The sequence below is a fragment of the Salvelinus sp. IW2-2015 genome, linkage group LG16, assembly GCF_002910315.2.
Source record: "Salvelinus sp. IW2-2015 linkage group LG16, ASM291031v2, whole genome shotgun sequence".
NCBI lineage: Eukaryota > Metazoa > Chordata > Actinopteri > Salmoniformes > Salmonidae > Salvelinus > Salvelinus sp. IW2-2015.
In genome coordinates, this window is record NC_036856.1 from 33,465,165 (window position 1) to 33,487,869 (window position 22,705).

The following is a 22,705-nucleotide window of genomic DNA, read 5'->3' on the forward strand; positions in this document are numbered from 1 at the left end:
AAACCCAGGGTCTCACAGAGCTGGAGAGTGGTGCTGGTTGGGTTTCTRTTACAGGACGAGATAACGTATCCTCTTCTGAAAACAGACGTAGAACAAAATGAATGCCAAATTGAAGAGTCAAAAATCCTAGAATTGTCCAATGCTGGCATGCTGACCATTTACTTACCTGAAGTGTAACGTCTCCAATAATGGCCACAGCATCCTCGCACCCGGTTCAAGACTGCTGACACTGAGGTGAGAACAAGCTGGATAGTAGATGGACTAGGATGCATTCCTGTAAATAGATCGGGAGTCAGTGTGTTTTATTTGCGAACAATTAGTCCTGACTAGACCTAAACATGTATGGAAAGTTGACACTTGTTCGAATAGGGACCGCAGTTAGCCTAGTGGTTATAGCGTTGGGCCAGTAGCCGAAAGGTTGGTTGATCGAATCCCCGAGCTACCAAGGTCAAAATCTGTCGTTCTGCCCCTGAGCAAGCCAGTTAACCCACTGTTCCTAGGCTGTCATTGTAAATGAGCATTTGTTCTTAACTGACTTGCCTAATTAAATAAAAATAGTAAGTTACTGCAAGCCAGCATCGATATCCGGGCTGATCTAAACTTTATTCTAATGGGAAAATGGTATTGCTGTCAGCAGGTAAACCTATACAATATAATAGCCTATATTTGATCGGATAATGTTATGAAGAGACCAACATCTGGAAAAGTGTATATCTCGCCTCCCTCTGAAAAGGAAATTGTGTTCCCACTAGGCAACAGCCCAATGAACCACCTGGGTGTGAATGGTGGATCAATGTGTATAGGCTCCATCGGGTAACTCGGCGGCGTGTGTGTAGGCTGTGCCTTATAGAAATTGTACAGGAGAGGCTTTACAGGCTGAACTTGCGACTGGATCCATTGGGCAAAGCTGTTGATATGTGGGCCATTTGTCCGTAACAAATAAATAATAGGTCTACATTATCATCACTACAGGCCTATCTATTTCTGCGTGAACAAAACAGTCTATGAATGGAACGTTTAATCAATGATATAAGGCACTCTGAGCGCATGCGTTTGACCATTTTACAACAGAACGGGGGTCAATTTGATTATCCCCCTTCAAGGGAAGTCTGCTTTTTATCACCGTGCACTTTGGGAAAAGTGCAAAAGCGCGCTGCTCCGTAACCTCATCTGCTGCGGCGAAACGCGGCCATCTGTCATTATTCCTACACTTTTTGGTGTTTTAATTTACGTCTCTTTCCATCAGTATGGCAGGTGCACTGTTTACGATGCTGGAATTATTTGAAAGTGGATGAATGTGCACACGTAGCCTACTTTTTGAAGTGGTTTGTTTGAGTCAGATGAAAACATCGTGCCTGCTTGTGTACATTCCACAGTTAAATGACATAGGTGACGAAATTACATKTTTTTTTCACCTCTGGTCATGGCCGAAATCAAATGGCATTGACTAGTTTGGTTGCGATATCGGCGATTATCTTTTCACGATACTCTACATCCCAAATAGTAAGTAGGCTATAGCCTAGAAACTCTAACAGATTAAGAGAATGCTGAGAATGACAGTTTACTTTAGCAGTAGTGACAGTGTTTTCCCTGAAGTGCAAATAGCCAATCTGATTAAGAGAATGCTGAGAGGGACAGTTTACCTTAGCAGTAGTGACAGTGTTTTCCCTGAAGTGCAAATAGCCAATCTGAATCCCGGATCAGGAGTGGTGTTTAACAACCAATTATGGATGTGTGGATCTCAAACGATCAAGTGCGAAAAACTTGTTCGCTTGATTGTCGCTGCTCAAGTCGTGTCTACTCTTGAAACGTATGCGATTTCTGCCATCAGAATACAAATATCGCATTGAAAACACGGGTGTAGACGCATAAAAGTCGCATTGTGGTCTGATTGTGTTCAAATCTGGTTGACCACCTCAGCAATGTATGCAGATTTCTACTGTCTGGACCYTTCATTATAGGCCTACCGCTGACTTCTACTGAAAGCGCATACAGTGGGCGACGTCATCGAACACCGCCCACAATCAGAAAAATAAGAGTTTTGGGACTTGAGAGGAGTGAATATAGAGAAGTTTCGTTCGTTTGAGTCAGTAATGAGTCAGAAGAAAGCTAGCAAGAAAAGCTAAAGGGATTGCAAAAGGTTTACTATAACCAGGGTTGGTAAACCCTGGTTTTGTAAGGGATTACAAAAACCCAGTAACTGTAATTCGTTACATTACCAGCAAAAATATTGTAATCAGATTACAGATACTTTTGAAAAAAATAGGTGATTACTTCGAGGATTACTTTTAAATTCAGAAAGGAGGTTTGTAAAAAAACATATTTGACACTTTGTTTTCTCAATGACATTCAAACCAACATTGAAAAAAGGRGCAAATTTAAATTTGTTCRACTTGAGCGAGTCTGACTACAAGTCAGTGAACACTATTTACATTTACATTTAAGTCATTTAGCAGACGCTCTTATCCAGAGCGACTTACAAATTGGTGCATTCACCTTATGATATCCAGTGGAACAACCACTTTACAATAGTGCATCTAACTCTTTTAAGGGGGGATTTAGAGGATTACTTTATCCTATCCTAGGTATTCCTTAAGAGGGTGGGTTTCAGGTGTCTCCGGAAGGTGGTGATTGACTCCGCTGACCTGGCGTCGTGAGGGAGTTTGTTCCACCATTGGGGTGCCCAGCCGAACAGTTTTGACTGGGCTGAGCGGGAACTGTACTTCCTCAGAGGTAGGGAGGCGAGCAGGCCAGAGGTGGATGAACGCAGTGCCCTTGTTTGGGTGTAGGGCCTGATCAGAGCCTGAAGGTACGGAGGTGCGTCCCCTCACAGCTCCGTAGGCAAGCACCATGGTCTTGTAGCGGATGCGAGCTTCAACGGAAGCCAGTGGAGAGAGCGGAGGAGCGGGGTGACGTGAGAGAACTTGGAAGGTTGAACACCAGACGGGCTGCGTTCTGGAGAGTTGTAGGGGTTTAATGGCAAGGCAGGGAGCCCAGCCAACAGCGAGTTGCAGTAATCCAGACGGGAGATGACAAGTGCCTGGATTAGGACCTGCGCCGCTTCCTGTGTGAGGCAGGGTACTCTTGCGAATGTTGTAGAGCATGAACCTACAGGAACGGGTCACCGCCTTGATGTTAGTTGAGACGACAGGGTGTTGTCCAGGATCACGCCAAGGTTCTTAGCACTCTGGGAGGAGGACACAATGGAGTTGTCAACCGTGATGGCGAGATCATGGAACGGGCAGTCTTCCGGGAGGAAGAGCAGCTCCGTCTTGCCGAGGTTCAGCTTGAGGTGGTGATCCGTCATCCACACTGATATGTCTGCCAGACATGCAGAGATGCGATTCGCCACCTGGTTATCAGAAGGGGGAAGGAGAAGATTAATTGTGTGTCGTCTGCATAGCAATGATAGGAGAGACCATGTGAGGATATGACAGAGCAATGTACTTGGTGTATAGCGAGATAGGAGAGGGCCTAGAACAGAGCCTGGGGGACACCAGTGGTGAGAGCACGTGGTGCGGAGACAGATTCTGCCACGCACCTGGTAGGAGCGACAGGTAGGACGCACAGCGTGGGCCGCGCCGAAGATGCCCAACTCGGAGAGGGTGGAGAGGAGGATCTGATGGTTCACAGTATCGAAGGCAGCCGATAGGTCTAGAAGGATGAGAGCAGAGGAGAGAGAGTTAGCTTTAGCAGTGCGGAGCGCCTCCGTGACACAGAGAAGAGCAGTTCAGTTGAATGACTAGTTTTGAAACCTGACTGATTTGGATCAAGAAGGTCATTCTGAGAGAGATAGCAGGAGAGCTGGCCAAGGACGGCACGTTCAAGAGTTTTGGAAGAAAGAAAGAAGGGATACTGGTCTGTAGTTGTTGACATCGGAGGGATGGAGTGTAGGTTTTTTCAGAAGGGGTGCAACTCTCGCTCTCTTGAAGACGGAAGGGACGTAGCCAGCGTCAAGGATGAGTTGATGAGCGAGGTGAGGTAGGGGAGAAGGTCTCCGGAAATGGTCTGGAGAGAGAGAGGGGATAGGGTCAAGCGGGCAGGTTGTTGGCGGCCGGCCGTCACAAGACCCGAGATTTCATCTGGAGGGAGAGGGGAGAAAGAGGTCAAAGCACAGGGTAGGGCAGTGTGAGCAGAACCAGCGGTGTCGTTTGACTTAGCAAACGAGGATCGGATGTCGTCGACCTTCTTTTCAAATGGTTGACGAAGTCATCGCAGAGAGGGAGGAGGGGGGGGAGGATTCAGGAGGGAGGAGAAGGTGGCAAAGAGCTTCCTAGGGTTAGAGGCAGATGCTTGGAATTTAGAGTGGTAGAAAGTGGCTTTAGCAGCAGAGACAGAAGAGGAGAATGTAGAGAGAGGGGAGTGAAAGGATGCCAGGTCGCAGGGAGGCGAGTTTTCCTCCATTTCCGCTCGGCTGCCCGGAGCCCTGTTCTGTGAGATCGAATGAGTCGTCGAGCCATGGAGCAGGAGGGGAGGACCGAGCCGGCCTGGAGGATAGGGGACATAGAGAGTCAAAGGATGCAGAAGGGAGGAGAGGAGGTTGAGGAGGCAGAATCAGGAGATAGGTTGGAGAAGGTTTGAGCAGAGGGAAGCGATGATAGGATGGAAGAGGAGAGTAGCGGGGGAGAGAGAGCGAAGGTTGGGAGGGGCGCGATACCATCCGAGTAGGGGCAGTGTGGGGAGTGTTGGATGAGAGCGAGAGGGAAAAGGATACAAGGTAGTGGTCGGAGATTGGAGGGGAGTTGCAATGGATTAGTGAAGAACAGCATCTAGTAGATGAGGTCAAGCGTATTGCCTGCCTTGTGAGTAGGGGGGAAGGTGAGAGTGTGAGGTCAAGAGAGAGAGGAGTGGAAAGAAGGAGGCAGAGAGGCATGAGTCAAAGGTAGACGTGGGGAGGTTAAGTCACCAGAACTGTGAGAGGTGAGCCATCCTCAGGAAAGGAACTTATCAAGGCGTCAAGCTCATTGATGAACTCTCCAAGGGAACCTGGAGGGCGATAAATGATAAGGATGTTAAGCTTGAAAGGGTGGTAACTGTGACAGCATGGAATTCAAAGGAGCGATAGACAGATGGGTCAGGGGAGAAAGAGAGAATGTCCACTTGGGAGAGATGAGGATCCCAGTGACCACCCCGCTGACCAGAAGCTCTCGGGTGTGCGAGAACACGTGGGCAGACGAGGAGAGAGCAGTAGGGTAGCAGTGTTATCTGTGGTAATCCATGTTTCCGTCAGTGCCAAGAGTCGAGGGACTGGAGGGAAGCAATGGCTGCGGGGGGATGATCTGCTTGTTGGCCGCAGATCGGCAGTTCCAGAGGCTGCCGGAGACCTGGAACTCCACGTGGGTCGTGCGCGCTGGGACCACCAGGTTAGAGTGGCAGCGGCCACGCGGTGTGAAGCGTTTGTATGGTCTGTGCAGAGAGGAGAGAAGAGGGATAGACAGACACATAGTTGACAGGCTACAGGAGAGGCTACGCTAATGCAAAGGAGATTGGAATGACAAGTGGACTACACGTCTCGAATGTTCAGAAAGTTAAGCTTACGTTGCAAAAAATCTTATTGACTAAAATGATACAGTACTGCTGGCTGGTGAAGTATGATGACACACCAAATGGGTTTAATGGATTGCAAAGAGCAGGAATAGGCATTTGTAGTCTACAGTCCAAGCTATGTCTTCCAATGGTACGACTGCTGTAGGCATCCAAAGATTATCCAACTTGAATAAACGCTTGGAGGTAAGGTTGACAGCAGTGGTATAGTCTTCGGCGATACGGATATCACGTATTGATATCTACATAGCGCATTTAGCGCTGCTCTCTCATTTAGCTATTTGCGCCTTACGGATTGTGGATGTTGTGGATGGCTGTTCACAAATCTAAATGTGCATTTGAACCCAATAATGGTTGAATTCAAGCAGTTTAAGCTACCTATCAATCATTGTTTTTGAAACCAGTGGACAGCCAGAGAAAAAATGCTCTCTTGCAACAGCTACCCAGTGCGGATCCCAGCCTATGGAATAAAAGCGGGGGTTTTATTGCTCAATCTAATTCATGCTGATAATTTTTTTTTATCAATAGGCCTAATGGACACATGTTCAAACTCGCACACATTTAAATACTTAAACAGGCAATTTGTAGTTTCTACATCCATTTTTGTACTTATAAATGATATATACACTACTGGTCAAACATTTTAGAACACCTACTCATTCAAGGTGTTTTCTTTATTTTTACTATTTTCTACATTGTAGAATAATAGTGAAGACATCAAAACTATGAAATAACACAAAAAAGTGTTAAACAAATTGAAATATATTTTATATTTGACATTCTTCAAAGTAGCCGCCCTTTGCCTTGATGACTGCTTTGCACACTCTTGGCATTCTCTCAACCAGATTCACCTGGAATGCTTTTCCAACCATTTTGAAGGCGTTCCCACATATGCTGACCACTTGTTGGCTGCTTGTCCTTCACTCTGCAGTCCGACTCATCCCAAACCATCTCAATGTGGTCGAGGTTGGGGATTGTGGAGGCCAGATCATCTGATGCAGCGCTCCATCACTCTCCTTCTTGGTCAAATAGCCCTTACACAGCCTGGAGGTGTGTTGGATCATTGTCCTGTTGAAAAACAAATGATAGTCGCAATAAGCCTTAACCAGATTGGATGGCGTATTGCTGCAGAATGCTGTGATATCCATGCTGGTTAAGTGTGCCTTGAATTCTAAATAAATCACAGAAAGTGTCACCAGCAAAGCATAACACCTCCTCCTCCATGTTTTACAGTGGGAAATACACATGCAGAGATCATCCGTTCACCCACACCGTGTCTCGGTTGGAACCAAAAATCTTCAATTTGGACTCCAGACCGAAAGACAAATTTCCACCGGTCTAATGTCTATTGCTCGTGTTTCTTGGCTCAAGCAAGTCTCTTCTTATTATTGGTGTCCTTTAGTAGTGGTTTCTTTGCAGCAATTCGACCAAGAAGGCCTGTTTCATACAGTCGACTCTGAACAGTTGATGTTGGGATGTGTATGTTACTTTTACTCTGTGAAGCATTTATTTGGGCTGCAATTTCTGAGACTGGTAACTCTAATGAACTTATCCTCTGCAGCAGAGGTAACTCTGGATCTTCCATTCCTGTGGCGGTCCTCATGAGAGCCAGTTTCATCATAGCGCTTGATGATTTATGCGACTGCACTTGAAGAAACGTTCAAAGTTCTTGAAATTTTCCGTATTGACTGACCTTCATGTCTTAATTAAAGAAATGATGGACTGTTGTTTCTCTTTGAGCTATTCTTGCCATAATATGGACTTGGTCTTTTAACAAATAGGGCTATCTTCTGTATACCCCCCTACCTTGTCACAACACAACTGATTGGCTCAAACGCATTAAGAAGGAAATAAATTCCACAAATTAACTTTTAAATAGGCACATCTGTTAATTGAAATGTATTCCAGGTGACTACATATTAGCCAACGTACAATCATTCGCTAACAAAATAGATGAGCTACGATCATGAATATCCTACCAACGGGACATTAAAAACTGTAATATCTTATGTTTCAGCGAGTCGTGGCTGAACGAAGACATGGATAACATACAGCTGCCGGGGTTTATGCTGCATGGGCACGATAGAACAGCTGCCTCCGGTAAGACGAAGGGTGGCAGTCTGTGTATATTTGTAAACAACAGCTGGTGCACAAAATCTAATATTAAGGAAGTCTTGAGGTTTCGCTCGCCTGAGGTAGAGTATCTCATGATAAGCTGTAGACCACACTATTTACCAAGAGAGTTTTCATCTATACTTTTCGTAGCTGTCTATTTACCACCACAAACCGATGCTGGCACTAAGACCGCACTCAATGAGCTGTATAAGGCCATAAGCAAACAGGAAAACACTCATACAGAGCCGGCGCTCCTAGTGGCCGGGGAATTTAATGCAGGGGAACTTAAATCAGTTTGACCTAATTTCTACTGTCACGGCTCCTCCTCTGCCTTGCAGGGGGCGGTTCCTCCTGCAGGCAGAGGAGGGTCGTTAGTGATTGGAGTCACCTGGGCTCTAAGTATTTAAACTGTCACTAATCACTTCTCTCTCTCTCTCTGCTCCTCCAGGTATGATCCTGTTTTGTTTGTTCCTTTGTAGTTTTGCATAGTTTTCACTCAGTCATATTCACACACACAGATTCACGCATCCATGCACTTTACATACACCTTACATTATGATACTTCCACACCTCATTCCTTTTTCTTAGTTTAAAGTTAATAGTTTGGTTTATAATAAAGAACACTTTTAATTGGCCTATACCTGTTGTTCGTGTCCCCTCATTTTTGTCACAGGCTATGAGCTGGCTTGTGACACTACCAGCAGGTTAAATATGCAACCAGAGGAAAAAACTCTAGACTACCTTTACTCCACACACAGACGTGTACAAAGCTCTCCCTCACCCTCCATTTGGCAAATCTGACCATAATTCTATCCTCCTGATTCCTGCATACAAGCAAAAACTAAAGCAGGAAGCACCAGTGACTCTGTCAATAAAGAAGTGGTCAGATGACGCAGATGCTACACTATAGGACTGTTTRGCTAGCGCAGACTGTAATATGTTCCAGGACTTATCCAATGGCATTGAGGAATACATCACATCAGTCATTGGCTTCATCAATAAGTGCATCGATGACGTCGTCCCCACAGTGACCGTACGTACATACCAGAAGCCATGGATTACAGACATCATCCACACTGAGCTAAAGGGTAGAGCTGCCACTTTCAAGGAAACGGGACACTAACCCAGACGCTCATAAGAAATCCCGCTATGCCCTTCGACGAACCATCAACCAAGTGTCAATACAGGACTAAGATTGAATCGTACTACACCGGCTCCGACGCTCGTAGGATGTGGCAGGGCTTCCAAACTATTACAGACTACAAAGGGATGCACAGCCGCGAGCTGCCCAGTGACACGACCCTACTAGATTAGCTAAATCACTTCTATGATCACTTCGAGGCAAGCAACATTGAAGAATGCATGAGAGCATCAGCTGTTCCGGATGACTGTGTGATCACGCTCTCCGTAGCCAATGTGTGTAAGACCTTTAAACAGGTCAACATTCACAAGGCCACAGGGCCAGATGGATAACCAGGACGTGTACTCCGAGCATGCGCTGACCAACTGGTCGATGTGGCCATCTTCACCAACTGGCCGTCTTCACTGACATGTTCAACCTGTCTCTGGCCGAGTCTGTAATACTAACATGTTTCTGTCACGGATCCCCTTGGTACTGCTGCTCATTCCGTGCACCAGTTCCGGAGGTCTACGTCACCGGCCACTAAGCGTCACTGAACTGTCTCATTACGCACACCTGGTTCCCATTCCCCCTGATTAGTAACTGTATATGTGTGCTCTCTGTTCATCATTGTCTTTGTCAGTTATTGTTCCCATGTCCGTTGGTCTTGTAAACACCTGTGCTTTGTTGTTTCGGCTTTCGTGCTGTGTGTATTGTGTACTCGTTATTARGGGTCTCGTCCCCTGTATTGTTATTACGGGTCTCGTCCCCTGTATTGTTATTACGAGTCTCGTCCCATGTATTTATTAGAGGTTTAACCTCGCTCTTTTGTTTGGGTTACATCCCTGTGTTTTGTATACGTGTTTGTTTTGGGCTTCATCCCTGTGCCTTTTCATGGCATGTTGTATTTTTGGGTGGAGTATTAAAACCCCCTATTACGTATTCCTGCGCATGTCTCCAATCATGTATACAATGTGACAGTTTCAAGCAGACCACCATAGTCCCTGCGCCCAAGAACACTAAGGTAACCTGCCTAAATAACTACTGACCCGTACCACTCACGTCTGTAGCCATGAAGTAATTTGAAAGGCTGGTCATGGCACACATCAACACCATTATCCCAGAAACCCTAGACCTACTCCAATTTGCACACTGCCCCAACAGATCCACAGATGATGCAATCTCTATTACACTCCACACTGCCCTTTCCCAAATTGACAAAAGGAACACCTACTTGAGAATGCTATTCATCGACTACTGCTCAGCGTTCAACACCATAGTGCCCTCAAAGCTCATCACTAAGCTAAGGACCCTGAGAATAAACACCTCCCTCTGCAACTGGATCCTGGACTTCCTGACGTGCCGCCCCCAGGTGGTAAGGGTACGTAACAACACATCTGCCACGCTGATCTTCAACACGGGGGCCCCTCATGGGTGCGTGCTCAGTCCCGTCCTGTACTCCCTGTTCACCCATGACTGCATGGCCAGGAACGACTCCAACACCATCATTAATTTTGTGACACAATAGTGGTAGGCCTGATCACCGACAACGATGAGACAGCCTATAGGGAAGAGGTTAGAGACCTGGCCATGTGGTGCCAGGATAACAACCTCTCCCTCAAGACAAAGGAGCTGATTGTGGACTACAGGAAAAGGAGGACCGAGCACGCCCCCATTCTCATCGACGGGGTGGTGGAGCAGCTTGAGAGCTTCAAGTTCCTTGGTGTCCACATCACCAACAAACTATAATGGTCCAAACACAGCAAGACAGTCGTGAAGACGGCACGACAAAGCCTATTTCCCTCAGGAGACGGAAAAGATTTGACATGGGTCCTCAGATCCTCAAAAAGTTATACAGCTGCACCARCGAGAGCATCCTGACTGGTTGCATCACTGCCTGGTATGGCAACTGCTCGGCCTCCGACCACAGAGGSTAGTGTGTACGGCCCAGTACATCATGGGGCCAAGCTTCCTGCCATCCAGGACCTCTATACCAGGCGGTGTCAGAGGAAGGCCCTGAAAATTGTCAAAGACTCCAGCCACCATAGTTATAGACTGTTCTCTCTGATACCGCACGGCAAGCGGTACCAGAGGGCAAAGTCTAGGTGAAAAAGGCTTCTTAACAGCTTCTACCCCCAAGGCATAAGACTCCTGGACAGCTAATCAAATGGCTACCCAGACTATTTGCATTATCCCACCCCCTTTTTTATGCTGCTGCTACTCTCTTTTCATAATCTATGCATAGTCACTTTAACTCTACCTACATGTACATATTACCTCAATTATCTCGACTAACCTGTGCCCCCCGCACATTGACTCTGTACCATTACCCACTGTATATGTTCTCGCTACTATTATTTTACTGCTGTTCTTTTTTTTTTGTTTACTTTTTTTTTTTTAACTTAACACCTATTTTTCATAAAACTGCATTGTTGGTTAAGGGCTTGTAAGTAAGCATTTCACTGTAAGGTGTAGACCCGTTGTATTCGGCGCATGCGCATGTGACAAATAAAATGTGTCACATAGCCCCCCCCTCTTGTATGTCTATGGCAAGTGACTCCGCTACAATCCACTGATTTGACACACACACACACACACACACACACACATACACACATATTTACTCTACTTTGTTTATGTGTTTTACCTAACCTCATGACCAAAAACACACTGCTATAAATGTCATAACCCTCTGAAGTCTTCAGTGGTGTTATGTGGACTGTGTCAATGTGCATTCTATAGGAAGTGCACCTCTATTGATAAAACTAACACAAATGCATGGTTGTATTGGACATGGGAYGCATGCATTTCTGTTTCCGTTACACTCTCTGATTACTGTAATGTTAATCAATTTAACAACCTGTATAGCAGTTGATCTAATTCCAAGACAAGCTTATTTTCTACCTTTCATTTGAACGTTCGCAGTCTTCCTTAAAATCATGACCACCTCGTTCATTATCTGTCTTCTCAGTGTTGAAACCATGCTTTATTACATGTCTCCTTATTATTCTGTTCACCACTGTAGAACATCATTTTTGTTCATAAACGTTTTCAATTCTTTGTAAGAGAGGACCTGCACTTACATCTGATAACATTGATGTTGAATCTCTTTTCATAGAAATTCCCTCCTGTTCATTTTTTTGAGTAGAAGTGTGTGTTCAGTGACAGGTTTTTGGAGGACGTTTAGAAAAAGTGAACAAGCGTCTGGGGCGAACAGTATAGGCCACTACTTGGTATCGTGATACTTGGCGCATATCCCGAAAGTATGATGGTGTACTATGTGCACATGCTAACAGAAAGGACTGAGGTGGTTAGCTAGCTAAGTGTGTGTCATTGAAGTATTTATAAACAAAAAATTTGATCTCTTTAAAGCTTCACTCATTTTCATTATATTATCTATACAATAGGCTTTTAGGCCAATAGGCTTGACATATTACCTCTTTCAAGGAGCTTTCCATTTTGATAGGGTTATTTTGCCTAAAAATCTTTAGGCCTACCAATATCATTTTTTAAATTGAAAAACAACTCCGCATCCCTGCCCAGCCTGGCAAGAGTGACGCGGTGTGTAGCATCCCCAGTGGGCATTCTCCACTGCTGGCCTGCTCTCCAGGCACCATCGCATGAGTCTGAAGCCACATCTGGCCAAACTCGTGTTTCTAAAAGTGAATTCAAAGGCACTATAGACCGAGCCTAATAAGGCATTTTCACATCATTTTTATTTAATTGTAAGTAAGTCACAACCTATATGTGCAATTTAGACTAAAATTATTTAATACAATGAAATGTTGTTTAAATGCTGAGCGCTTAATGTTCCTGCCAGCCTAGTGTGTCGCACTCGCAAATGCTATAGCTTTGAAATAATAGGCTAACAATATAGCCTAAATAATACACTTTCTTAGGCTACCTGTCTGAAGGCCTGCACACTGTTAAAGCTCCCAATTCACCAATTTATTGACAACGTTTTGATCCGAAACAGATTTTCGTCTTGTCCCATCGCTGCAACTCCCGTACGGACTCGGAAGAGGCGAAGGTCGAGAGCCATGCGTCCTCCGAAACACATACCTGCCAAGCTGCACTGCTTCTTGACACACTGCTCGCTTAACCTGGAGGCCAGCCGCACTAACGTGTTGGAGGAAACACCATAKAACTGGCGACCAAAGTCAGCGTCCATGCGCCCGGCCGCCACAAGGAGTCGCTAGAGCGTGAAAAGACAAGGACATTCCGCCCAGCCAAACCCTCCCCTAACCCGGACAACGCTGGACCAATTGTGCGCCACCTCATGGGTCTCCCAGTCGCGGCCAGATACGACACAGCCTGGGATCAAACCCGGATCTGTAGTGATGCCTATAGCACTGTGATGCAGTGCCTTAGACCGCTGTGCCACTCAGGAGGCCAGCAGCGCGTCTTATAGTCATGTTTATTAAAATAATTTTTCATTCAAATCATATGGTTTGGTTTCAATACTTCAAAACCAAATGTTCGGTTCAGGTAGTCACAAAAATAGATGAGTGTTGGTTAAATTGTGATTTTTAATGAATTTGGAGTGGCGTTTTTTTTCTTGTGAGCAAGGGACGGTTTTTAGTGGAGCAGTAGGAAAGGACGTGGAGAGCAATGAGCGGGATTTCCGACCGCTCAACTCTGCTCACATACTCTGGTAGTGACTGTCCAGTCTATATTTGGAGCTATGACTTTAACTCCACATTTTGTATCTAACTTTATATGTAACTCCACATTTTGACTGTAACTCCACATCCATGTATTCCAACATAGACAACTGCACAGACAACATGACGTGTGTGAAGGAGGAGATCTTTGGGCCTGTAATGTCAGTGATGCCCTTTGACACAGAAGAGGAAGTGCTGAAGAGGGCCAACAACACTACATTCGGCCTGGCCTCTGGAGTCTTTACCAGGTACATTACCAGATCCATACACATTTAACCTTCTACAATAATCTTTCCTCGATTCCTTGCATCCTCTCTCCTTGGCTCCTCAATGTATTGGATAAGGTCTGATGGGAGAGGCATTGGACTTTTTCCTCCAATTAGGTTGAGGAGGCGAGGAAATAAGATGCAAGGAATAGCGGAAATTGAGATGGAGACCTAGAATCACTAACTAGTCTAGTACACTGAGTCTCTCTTCCTGTTCTTGTCTCCCTGTAGGGATATATCCCGGGCCCACCGGGTGGCTGAGAACCTGCAGGCTGGAACCTGCTTCATCAACAACTACAACATCAGCCCTGTGGAGGTGCCCTTCGGAGGATACAAGCAGTCTGGTATGATGATGATTATGATGATGATGATAATCCATTAAATGTCATTAATGTTTGTCAGGACCCTACTTAGGAACCCATAGGAAAAGAGATGGCTGAAATGGACAAACAGTATTGTCACAYATATTATCGGTTCAAATATGTCAGCAGATCTGATGTTGTAACAATGRCATAACYGTAATATGAAATTTAAGGAATAAWAATCAGATTTTGTTGTAACAGCGCAGTAATGGTAATACAACAAAAATAGAAAGCAAGAGGGCGGATAGGGATAACAAGACATTACATATTCCTCATTAGATGGATGTGTTCTATGTGGTGCTCATTGATCTCTTCTCTTTCTCCGCAGGTTTTGGCAGGGAGAACGGCCAGGTGACCATCGAGTACTACTCCCAGCTGAAGACTGTGGTTGTGGAGATGGGAGACGTGGACGATTACTTTAATTGTTAACTTACCAATTAAGTGCCAAGGAAAACCAAGACCTATACGCTACTGTCCTTAAGATGTTTGGTGTATTTGTGCATCTGAGGAAAGTATCATTGTTATTGATAGTTTATAACAGGAAGTAACTAACATGGCTGGTTTGTCTGTACAATGTGCAAGTATGAGGATGTCACCAAGTGCTAAAAAGCCTAGTTTTCACCCACTTGATCAATGCATTTTATACTTTCCATTTCAGCTGTGATCCTAGCCAAAYAGTCYATATGAAGAAGCGTTCAAACGTTTCCCATGGTCTGTCACTTTCTAGCACATGTATCTCACACTTTAAATAAACGTTTGTAATACTCACAGTATTCCTATTCCCCCAAAAATTGTATTCCATTTAATATGTTTGATACTTAAGAATATAAAATTCATTTAAAAACCTCACAACGAATTATAATTCACATATAAGCGATGGTACTTAACTGGCCTGAGTGGGACCAATATTAAATCCACTACCCCATTCAGAAGTGTACCCCATTCAGATTCTAAGATGTGAAGTTGAAAGCTGGATGTAATAATGATTACCATGCTCGTACACTTCTGAGGTAAAGAGGTAGCTTGTGACCTTTACAGATAAGACGAGACCTACTGACACCAACCCAGTAAAATAGACTCCATAGATATTAGCCAGACAAACATTTCATTAAATATAATTTATTATACACAAGATTTACTGTACATACCCTGGTTTCAGATGTTATATGTATGTTTTGTTTGGCAAGAGCTCAACAGGATCTGGCTGAAACAGACCAATCATCTACCAGTAGGCTGAGCACGGGGTATAAACAAAAATGGAAAACCGAGTAAAGAAGAGCCTTTCACATTTTCTCTTCAGTGCAGGTCATTGGAATTCCCATATGCTGGGGCCAGGTCATGATGAACATCCCAAACCCAGGGTCTCACAGAGCTGGAGAGTGGTGCTGGTTGGGTTTCTRTTACAGGACGAGATAACGTATCCTCTTCTGAAAACAGARGTAGAACAAAATGAATGCCAAATTGAAGGGTCAAATTCTAGAATTGTCGAATTCTGGCCTGCTGACCATCTACTTACCTGAGGTGTAACATCTCAAATAATGGCCACAGCATCCTCGCACCCGGTTCAAGACTGCTGACACTGAGGTGCGAACAAGCTGGATAGTAGATGGACTAGGATGCATTCCTGTAAATAGATCGGGAGTCAGTGGGTTTTATTTGCGAACAATTAGTCCTAACTAGACCTAAACATGTATGGAAAGTTGACACTTGTTCGAATAGTAGGTTACTGCAAGCCAGCATCGATAGCCGGACTGATCTAAACTTTATTCCAATGGGAAAATGGTATTGCTGTCAACAGGTAAACCTATACAATATAATAGCCTATATTTGATCCGATAATGTTATGAAGATAAATCTTAGACCAACATCTGGAAAAGTGTATATCTCGCTTCCCTCTGAAAAGGAAATGTTGTTCACACTAGGCACCAGCCCAATGAACCACCTGGGTGTGTATGGAGGATCAATGTGTATAGGCTCCATCGGGTAACTCGGCGGCGTGTGTGTAGGCTGTGCCTTATAGAAATTGTACAGGAGAGGCTTTACAGGCTGAACCTGCGGCTGGACCCATTGGGCAAAGCTGTTGATATGTAGGCCATCTGTCCCTAACAAATAAATCAAATCAAATGTTATTTGTCACATACACATGGTTGGCAGATGTTAATGCGAGTGTAGTGAAATGCGTGTGCTTCTAGTTCCGACAGTGCAGTAATATGAGCGACGGCCGTGCGGCATAGGCAAGATGCAATAGATGGTATGAAACGCAGTATATGCATACGAGATGAGTAATGTAGGATATGTAAACATTATTAAAGTGGCATTATTTAAAGTGAATAGTGATACCTTTATTAAATCCATTCATTAAAGTGGCCAGTGATTTGGGTCTGTATGTTGGCAGCAGCCTCTATGTTAGTGATGGCTGTTTAACAGTCTGGTGACCTTGAGACAGAAGCTGTTTTTCAGTCTCTTGGTCCCAGCTTTGATGCACCTGTACTGATCTCGCCTTCTGGATGATAGCGGGGTGAACAGGCAGTGGCTCGGGTGGTTGATGTCCTTGATCATTTTGGTCTTCCTGTGACATCGGGTGCGGTAGGTGTCCTGGAGGGCAGGTACTTTGCCCCCGGTGATGCGTTGTGCAGTTACCGTACCAGGCGGTGATACAGCCCGCTAGGATGCTCTCGATTGTGCATCGTTAAAAGTTTGTGAGAGTTTTAGGTGACACGCCAAATTTCTTCAGCCTCCTGAGGTTGAAGAGGCGCTGTTGCGCCTTCACCACGTTGTCTGTGTGGGTGGACCATTTCAGTTTGTCAGTACGCCGAGGAACTTAAACTTTCCACCTCCACTACTGTCCCGTCGATGTGGATAGGGGGGTGCTCCCTATGCTGTTTCCTGAATTCCTTGATAATCTCCTTTGTTTTGTTGACTTTGAGTGAAAGGTTGTTACCTGACACACTTCGAGTMCCCTCACCTCCTCCCTGTAGGCTGTCTCGTCGTTGTTGGTAATCATGCCCACTACTGTTGTGTCGTCTTCAAACTTGATGATTGAGTGGGAGGCGTGCATGGCCACGCAGTCATGGGTGAACAGGGAGTACAGGAGGGGGCTGAGCACGCACCCTTGTGGGGCCCCAGTGTTGAGGATCAGCGAAGTGGAGAGGCTGTTTCCTACTTTCACCACCTGGGGGCGGCCCGTCAAAGTCCAGGACCCAATTGCACAGGGTGGGGTTGAGACCCAGGGCCTTAAGCTTAATGATGAGCTTGGAGGGTACTATGGTGTTGAATGCTGATCTGTAGTCAATGAACAGCATTCTTACATAGGTATTCCTCTTGTCCAGATGGGATAGGGCAGTGTGCAGTGCGATTGCATCATCTGTGGACCTGTTGGGGTGGTATGCAACCTGAAGTGGGTCTAGGGTGGCAGGTAAGGTGGAGGTGATATGATCCTTGACTAGTCTCTCAAAGCACTTCATGATGACAAAAGTGAGTGCTACGTTGCAATAGTCATTTAGTTCAGTTATCTTTGCCTTCTTTGGTACAGGAACAATGGTGGCCTTCTTGAAGCATGTGGGTCCATAAACACTCCAGCCAGCTGGTCTTCGCATGCTCTGAGGACGTGGTTAGGGATGCCGTCTGGGCCAGCAGCCTTGCGAGGGTTAACATGTTTAAATGTCTTACTCACGTCGGCCACGGAGAAGGAGAGGGGGGGCCCGCAGTCCTTGGCGGGCCACGTAAGTGGCACTGTATTATCCTCAAAGCGGGCAAAGAAGGTGTTTAGCTTGTCTGGAAGAAAGACGTCGGTGTCCGTGACGTGGCAGGTTTTCTTTTTGTAGTCCGTAATTGCCTGCAGACCCCGCCACATACGTCTCGTGTCTGGGCCGTTTAATTGCGACTCCATTTTGTCCCTATACCGACATTTCACTTGTTTGATTGCCTTGTGGAGGGAATAACTACACTGTTTATGTCCAGCCATATTCCCCAACCTCTTTCCATGGTTGAATGTGGTGGTTCGCGCTTTTAGTTTTGCGCGAATGCCGCCATCTATCCATGGTTTCTGGTTGGGGTAGGTTTCAATAGTCACAGTGGGTAAAACATCTCCAATGCACTTTCTAATAAACTCACTCACAGAGTCAGCATATAAATCCATGTTATTGTCTGAGGCTTCCTGGGACATTTTCCAGTCCACATGATCAAAACAATCGTGATGCGTGGATTCCTATTGGTCAGACCAGCGTTGAATGGTTCTATTCATGGGTACATCCTGTTTGAGTTTATGCCTATAGGATGGTACGAGCAAGATGGAGTCGTAGTCGGATTTCCTGAAGGGAGGGCGGGGGAGGGCCTTTTATGCATTGCGGAAGTTAGAGTAGCAGTTGTCCAGTGTTTTCTCTGAGCGGGTACTGCAGTCAATGTGCTGGTAGATTTATTAAGTAGCCTTGGTCTCAAATTAGCTTTGTTAAAATCCCCAGGTACAATAAATGCAGCCTCAGGATATATGGTTTCCAGTTTACATAGAGTCCAGTGAAGTTCTTTCAGGGCTGTCGAGGTATCTYCTTGGGAGGGGGGGTATACACGTCTGACTATAATCGGAGAGAATTCTCTTGGGAGATAATGAGGTCGACATTTGATTGTAATGAATTCTAGGTCAGGTGAACAAAAGGACTTGAGTTCCTGTATGTTGTTATTGTTACACCATGAGTCGTTAATCATGAGGCATACCCCCCACCCTTCTTCCTACCAGAGAGATGTTAGTTTCTGTCGGCGCGATGCATGAAGAAACCCGGTGGCTGTACCGACTCTGACAACATATCCCGAGTGAGCCATGTTTCCATTAAACAGAGAATGTTACAATCTCTGATGTCTCTCTGGAAGGCAACTCGTGCCCTAATTTCGTCCACCTTGTTGTCTAGAGACTGGACTTTGGTGACTAATATGCTCGGAAGAGGTGGGTGGTGTGCTCGCCTTCTAAGTTTGACCAGGAGGCCGCTCCGTCTGCCTCTACTGTGGCGACGATGAGGTTTTGGGTCGGCCTCTGGGATTAGATCCAATGTCCAGGGGGAGGTCTGAACAAAGGATCCGCTTCGGGAAAGTCGTATTCCTAGTCGTAATGAGGGAAGTTGACGTTGCTCTTATATGCAATTTAAATAACAGGTCTACATTATTATTACTACAGGCCTATCCAGTGGGTCGCCACTTTTTGAGCCCCACGTTTTTTGCAAAAATACAAATAAAACGTGTCACATAAACTTAGTGTCACGCCCTGACCTTAGAGCCTTTTTATTTCTCTTTTTGGTTAGGTCAGGGTGTGATTTGGGTGGACATTCTAGTTTTCTATTTCTTTGTTGGCCAGGTATGGTTTCCAATCAGAGGCAGCTGTCTATCGTTATCTCTGATTGGGAATCATACTTAGGCAGCCTGTTTTCCACCCTAGTTTGTGGGATGTTGTCTTTGCACAGTAGCAGTCTAGCCCTGCAGAACTTTACGTTTGTTTATATTTTGTTGTTTTGTCGGTGTTTCAGTATTAAATATCATGAACACTTTCCACACTGCGCTTTGGTCTCATTCATCCAACGACGGACATAACACTTAGATTAGAAGTGCCATTCCAAGAAGGCTTAAGATCATTGGCCACAGATAAAATGATGTCAAATCACATTATATCTACAGTAGCTTTTATTGGACTGATCATGTCAACATCTTACTTTCAAAATCTTAGCTAGCAGTCATTAAGTAGACAATCTACTGGCAAATCCTTGTCATATGAAGAGGAATAATGAAGAGAAATTATAGATAAAACGTATCGGTGCTCATCGGCCATTGGACATAAAGATTACACAACAAGTTGGAAATCGCAAATTCAACAATGAGTCGTTTGGAAGGAATCAGTGTAACTGCAAGCGTTGCAAAGAAACCACTAATGTTAGCTGCTATTCAATGGAGTGGCTGTGTTTTTTTCCCGAGTTCCCACCATAAATCCAGAGAATGGCAGACTTTGATGACAAAATTTGCCCATAAAGGACCGCTGGCGCCACCTTCACAAGGTGAGTCCAAAAATGTCTTGTATGCTGCTGCATAAATTATGTAATATGCAAGGGAGAAATGTATACTGTAGCTAAGAAAGTAATACTAAGTGTATGTTGTGTAGTAAGCTGTTAGTAGCCCATGTGCCTCACCCTAATAAATTTGGTCTATTTTCACCAARGTGGTATTGTAAACACATATCGTTCGTGGCCCGGTGTGTGCTTGTTTGGCAATTTTTTTGTACAGCTTTGACAGTGGTGCTTGGCTTGTATGTGCAAATTCAGCACACACAACATTCTATAATAGAATTGTGTTATTTGACGTGTCAAATCGAATGCTAATTTAACGTGTTATATGACGTGTATCTTTTTTGACACAGAAAGACCCAAACGGCATTCAATGTGCCTCACCCTAATAATTTGGTCTATTTTCACCTCTTAATTTCACCTACTGTTCTAACTTGGTGGTGCACATATAGCCTATAACCTGTTTTAGAGAAATGTAATCAAATATTGTCAGAGCTTTCATTGTCTGTTTATATGCCCCCTTTATTTATCCTACGGTTCTGACTTGTACAGGGAGTGCAGGGCCCATGTTTTGAATTCTGTCGCTGTACATTTCAAAAGTGATAAACAAATAGTTATATTGACTACGTCCGTTGTCGCTTGCTCATTAATGTCTTAATCAAAATTACGGATGGCCTCTTATCCGACTGTTGTCCCATTATGCCATAGTTTGTACATCTCAATTGTCAGTAGAAACCACATTTGTTTAAGCAAGTCTGCCATATCAGCTATGTTTTTTTTAAAGACAGTAAATGAGGCTGAATGAACATGGTTCGCTGCCAGACTATGCTCCGCCGAAACCAAGGTGTTGGGACAGCTTTATGTAGGCCCTAACAGTTTGTGGGCACCGTATGTCACCGTTATAGTGTAATTAATATATTGTTTAGTGTTGTGTTGTGTAGTGGCTTTGCTGGCACGCATCCCACTTTTTTTTTGTTGGCACGGCCAAGATTTACATGCTAAAATCGCCACTGGGCCTATCTATTGCTGCGTGAACAAAACAGTCTATGAATGTAAGGTTTATTCAAAGCCCCCCATTGAGCGAAAGCGTTAATCGTTTTACAACAGAACGGGGGTCAATTTGATTACCACCTTCAAGGAAAGACTTCAAGGGAAGTTTGCCTTTTATCAGCGTGCACTTTTGGAACAGCACAAAAGCCCGCTGCTCGGTCACGTCACCTGCTGAGACGAAACGCACATCAATCCCTTCAGGCTACAAATGCGCATAACTCATGTCATTAGGACTACACTTTTTGGTGTTTTAATTGACGTCTCTTTCCATTCCGATGCTGGAATTATTTGAAAGTGGATGAATGTGCACAAGTAGCCTACTTTTTGAAGTGATTTGTTTGACAATCAGATGAAAACATCGTGCCTACATGTGTTCATTCTACATTGCACAGTCAAATGACATAGGTCCCGTACCGGGAATAAATTACATATTTTTTTCACCTCTGGTCAAGGCCGAAATCAAATGGCATTGACTAGTTTGTTTGCGATATCGGCGAATATCTTTTCACGATACTCTACATCCCAAATAGTAAGTAGGCTATAGCCTAGAAACTCTAACAGATTAAGAGAATGCTGAGAATGACAGCTTACCTTAGCAGTAGTGACAGTGTTTCCCTGAAGTGCAAATAGCCAATCTGATTCCCGGAACAGGAGTGGTGTTTAACAACTAATTATGGATGTGTGGATCTCAAACGATCAAGTGCGAAAAACTTGTTCGCTTGATTGTCGCTGCTCAGGTCGTGTCTACTCTTGAAACGTATGCGATTTCTGCCATCAGAATACGAATATTGCACGAAAACACGGGTGTAGACGCATAAAAGTCGTATTGTGGTCTGATCGTATTCAAATCTGGTTGACCGCATGCGCAATGTTTGAGGATTTCTACTGTCTGGACTGTTCATTATAGGTCTACCGCTAACTGTAACTCACTTGAGTCACTAACGAGTGAGACAATGCCACTTCAATAACGTTTACATATCCAAAGCGGAAGTCAGGGAAACCGGATAGAGGTATCCTACACGTTTTCAAGTTAAACGTCTATATTACTCCTCAGTTGAGGTTACTTCATATTTAGGTAGCTATTGTAATGGATTTGTTTGCCAGCGCAAGTCTAAGAAAGCACTAGCTGTATTATGCCTAGAACAGTGACGTTTCAGTCCGCTAGGTGTATCTTTACAGCATGGGCATATCTCTAGGTGATGTGGACATCCCCATGCATTCACCTTATCTATTATTACGTTTCATTATTCCTGGTATATGCTACTGGTTATGATTGCAGACAGAACCCAGAGAATGGGAGGGTGCAATATTGAATAGTCATATTTTGATGTTTGGTGAATCTATAAATTATGTATGACAACTGGAGTCTTTGCCGCTCAAACTATTTTTTATATAACATTTAGAAATGTATTTCATCACTCACAATCTTGCCATATTCTATAGGCGGGGTTAAAATGAATTTCAAATAATTGTGCATAATTTAGATGAATCAGGTCATGAACATATGGACTTTGAAATGAACAAGGGGAGAGGTTAAACGTAGGCT

The 22,705-nt window shown here is 44.6% G+C and overlaps 1 protein-coding gene and 1 long non-coding RNA gene across 2 annotated transcripts; one reads left to right on the forward strand and one right to left on the reverse strand.

The window, feature by feature from the left end:
* Positions 1 to 13,524: 13,524 nt before the first annotated feature.
* On the forward strand, positions 13,525 to 14,635 carry LOC111975760 (4-trimethylaminobutyraldehyde dehydrogenase-like). The gene is made up of 3 exons (XM_024004329.2): positions 13,525 to 13,691; positions 13,941 to 14,053; positions 14,400 to 14,635. The coding sequence occupies exons 1-3, from the start codon at positions 13,534 to 13,536 to the stop codon at positions 14,498 to 14,500; spliced, it is 372 nt and encodes a 123-aa protein (XP_023860097.1). The 5' UTR covers positions 13,525 to 13,533; the 3' UTR covers positions 14,501 to 14,635.
* A 776-nt stretch (positions 14,636 to 15,411) lies between these two features.
* On the reverse strand, positions 15,412 to 22,119 carry LOC111976021 (uncharacterized). Its single transcript, XR_002878879.2, has 3 exons — positions 21,751 to 22,119; positions 15,588 to 15,695; positions 15,412 to 15,498 (listed from the first exon to the last, which is right to left on the reverse strand). It is a non-coding gene; the product is annotated as an uncharacterized lncRNA (long non-coding RNA).
* Positions 22,120 to 22,705: the final 586 nt, after the last annotated feature.

Coding starts and splice junctions, on each gene's coding strand:
- LOC111975760 (XM_024004329.2), top strand. CDS start 13,534: ATGTATTCCAACATAGACAACTGCACAGACAACATGACGTGTGTGAAG. Junction 13,692..13,940: donor GCCTCTGGAGTCTTTACCAG/GTACATTACCAG, acceptor GTCTCCCTGTAG/GGATATATCCCGGGCCCACC. Junction 14,054..14,399: donor CGGAGGATACAAGCAGTCTG/GTATGATGATGA, acceptor CTTTCTCCGCAG/GTTTTGGCAGGGAGAACGGC.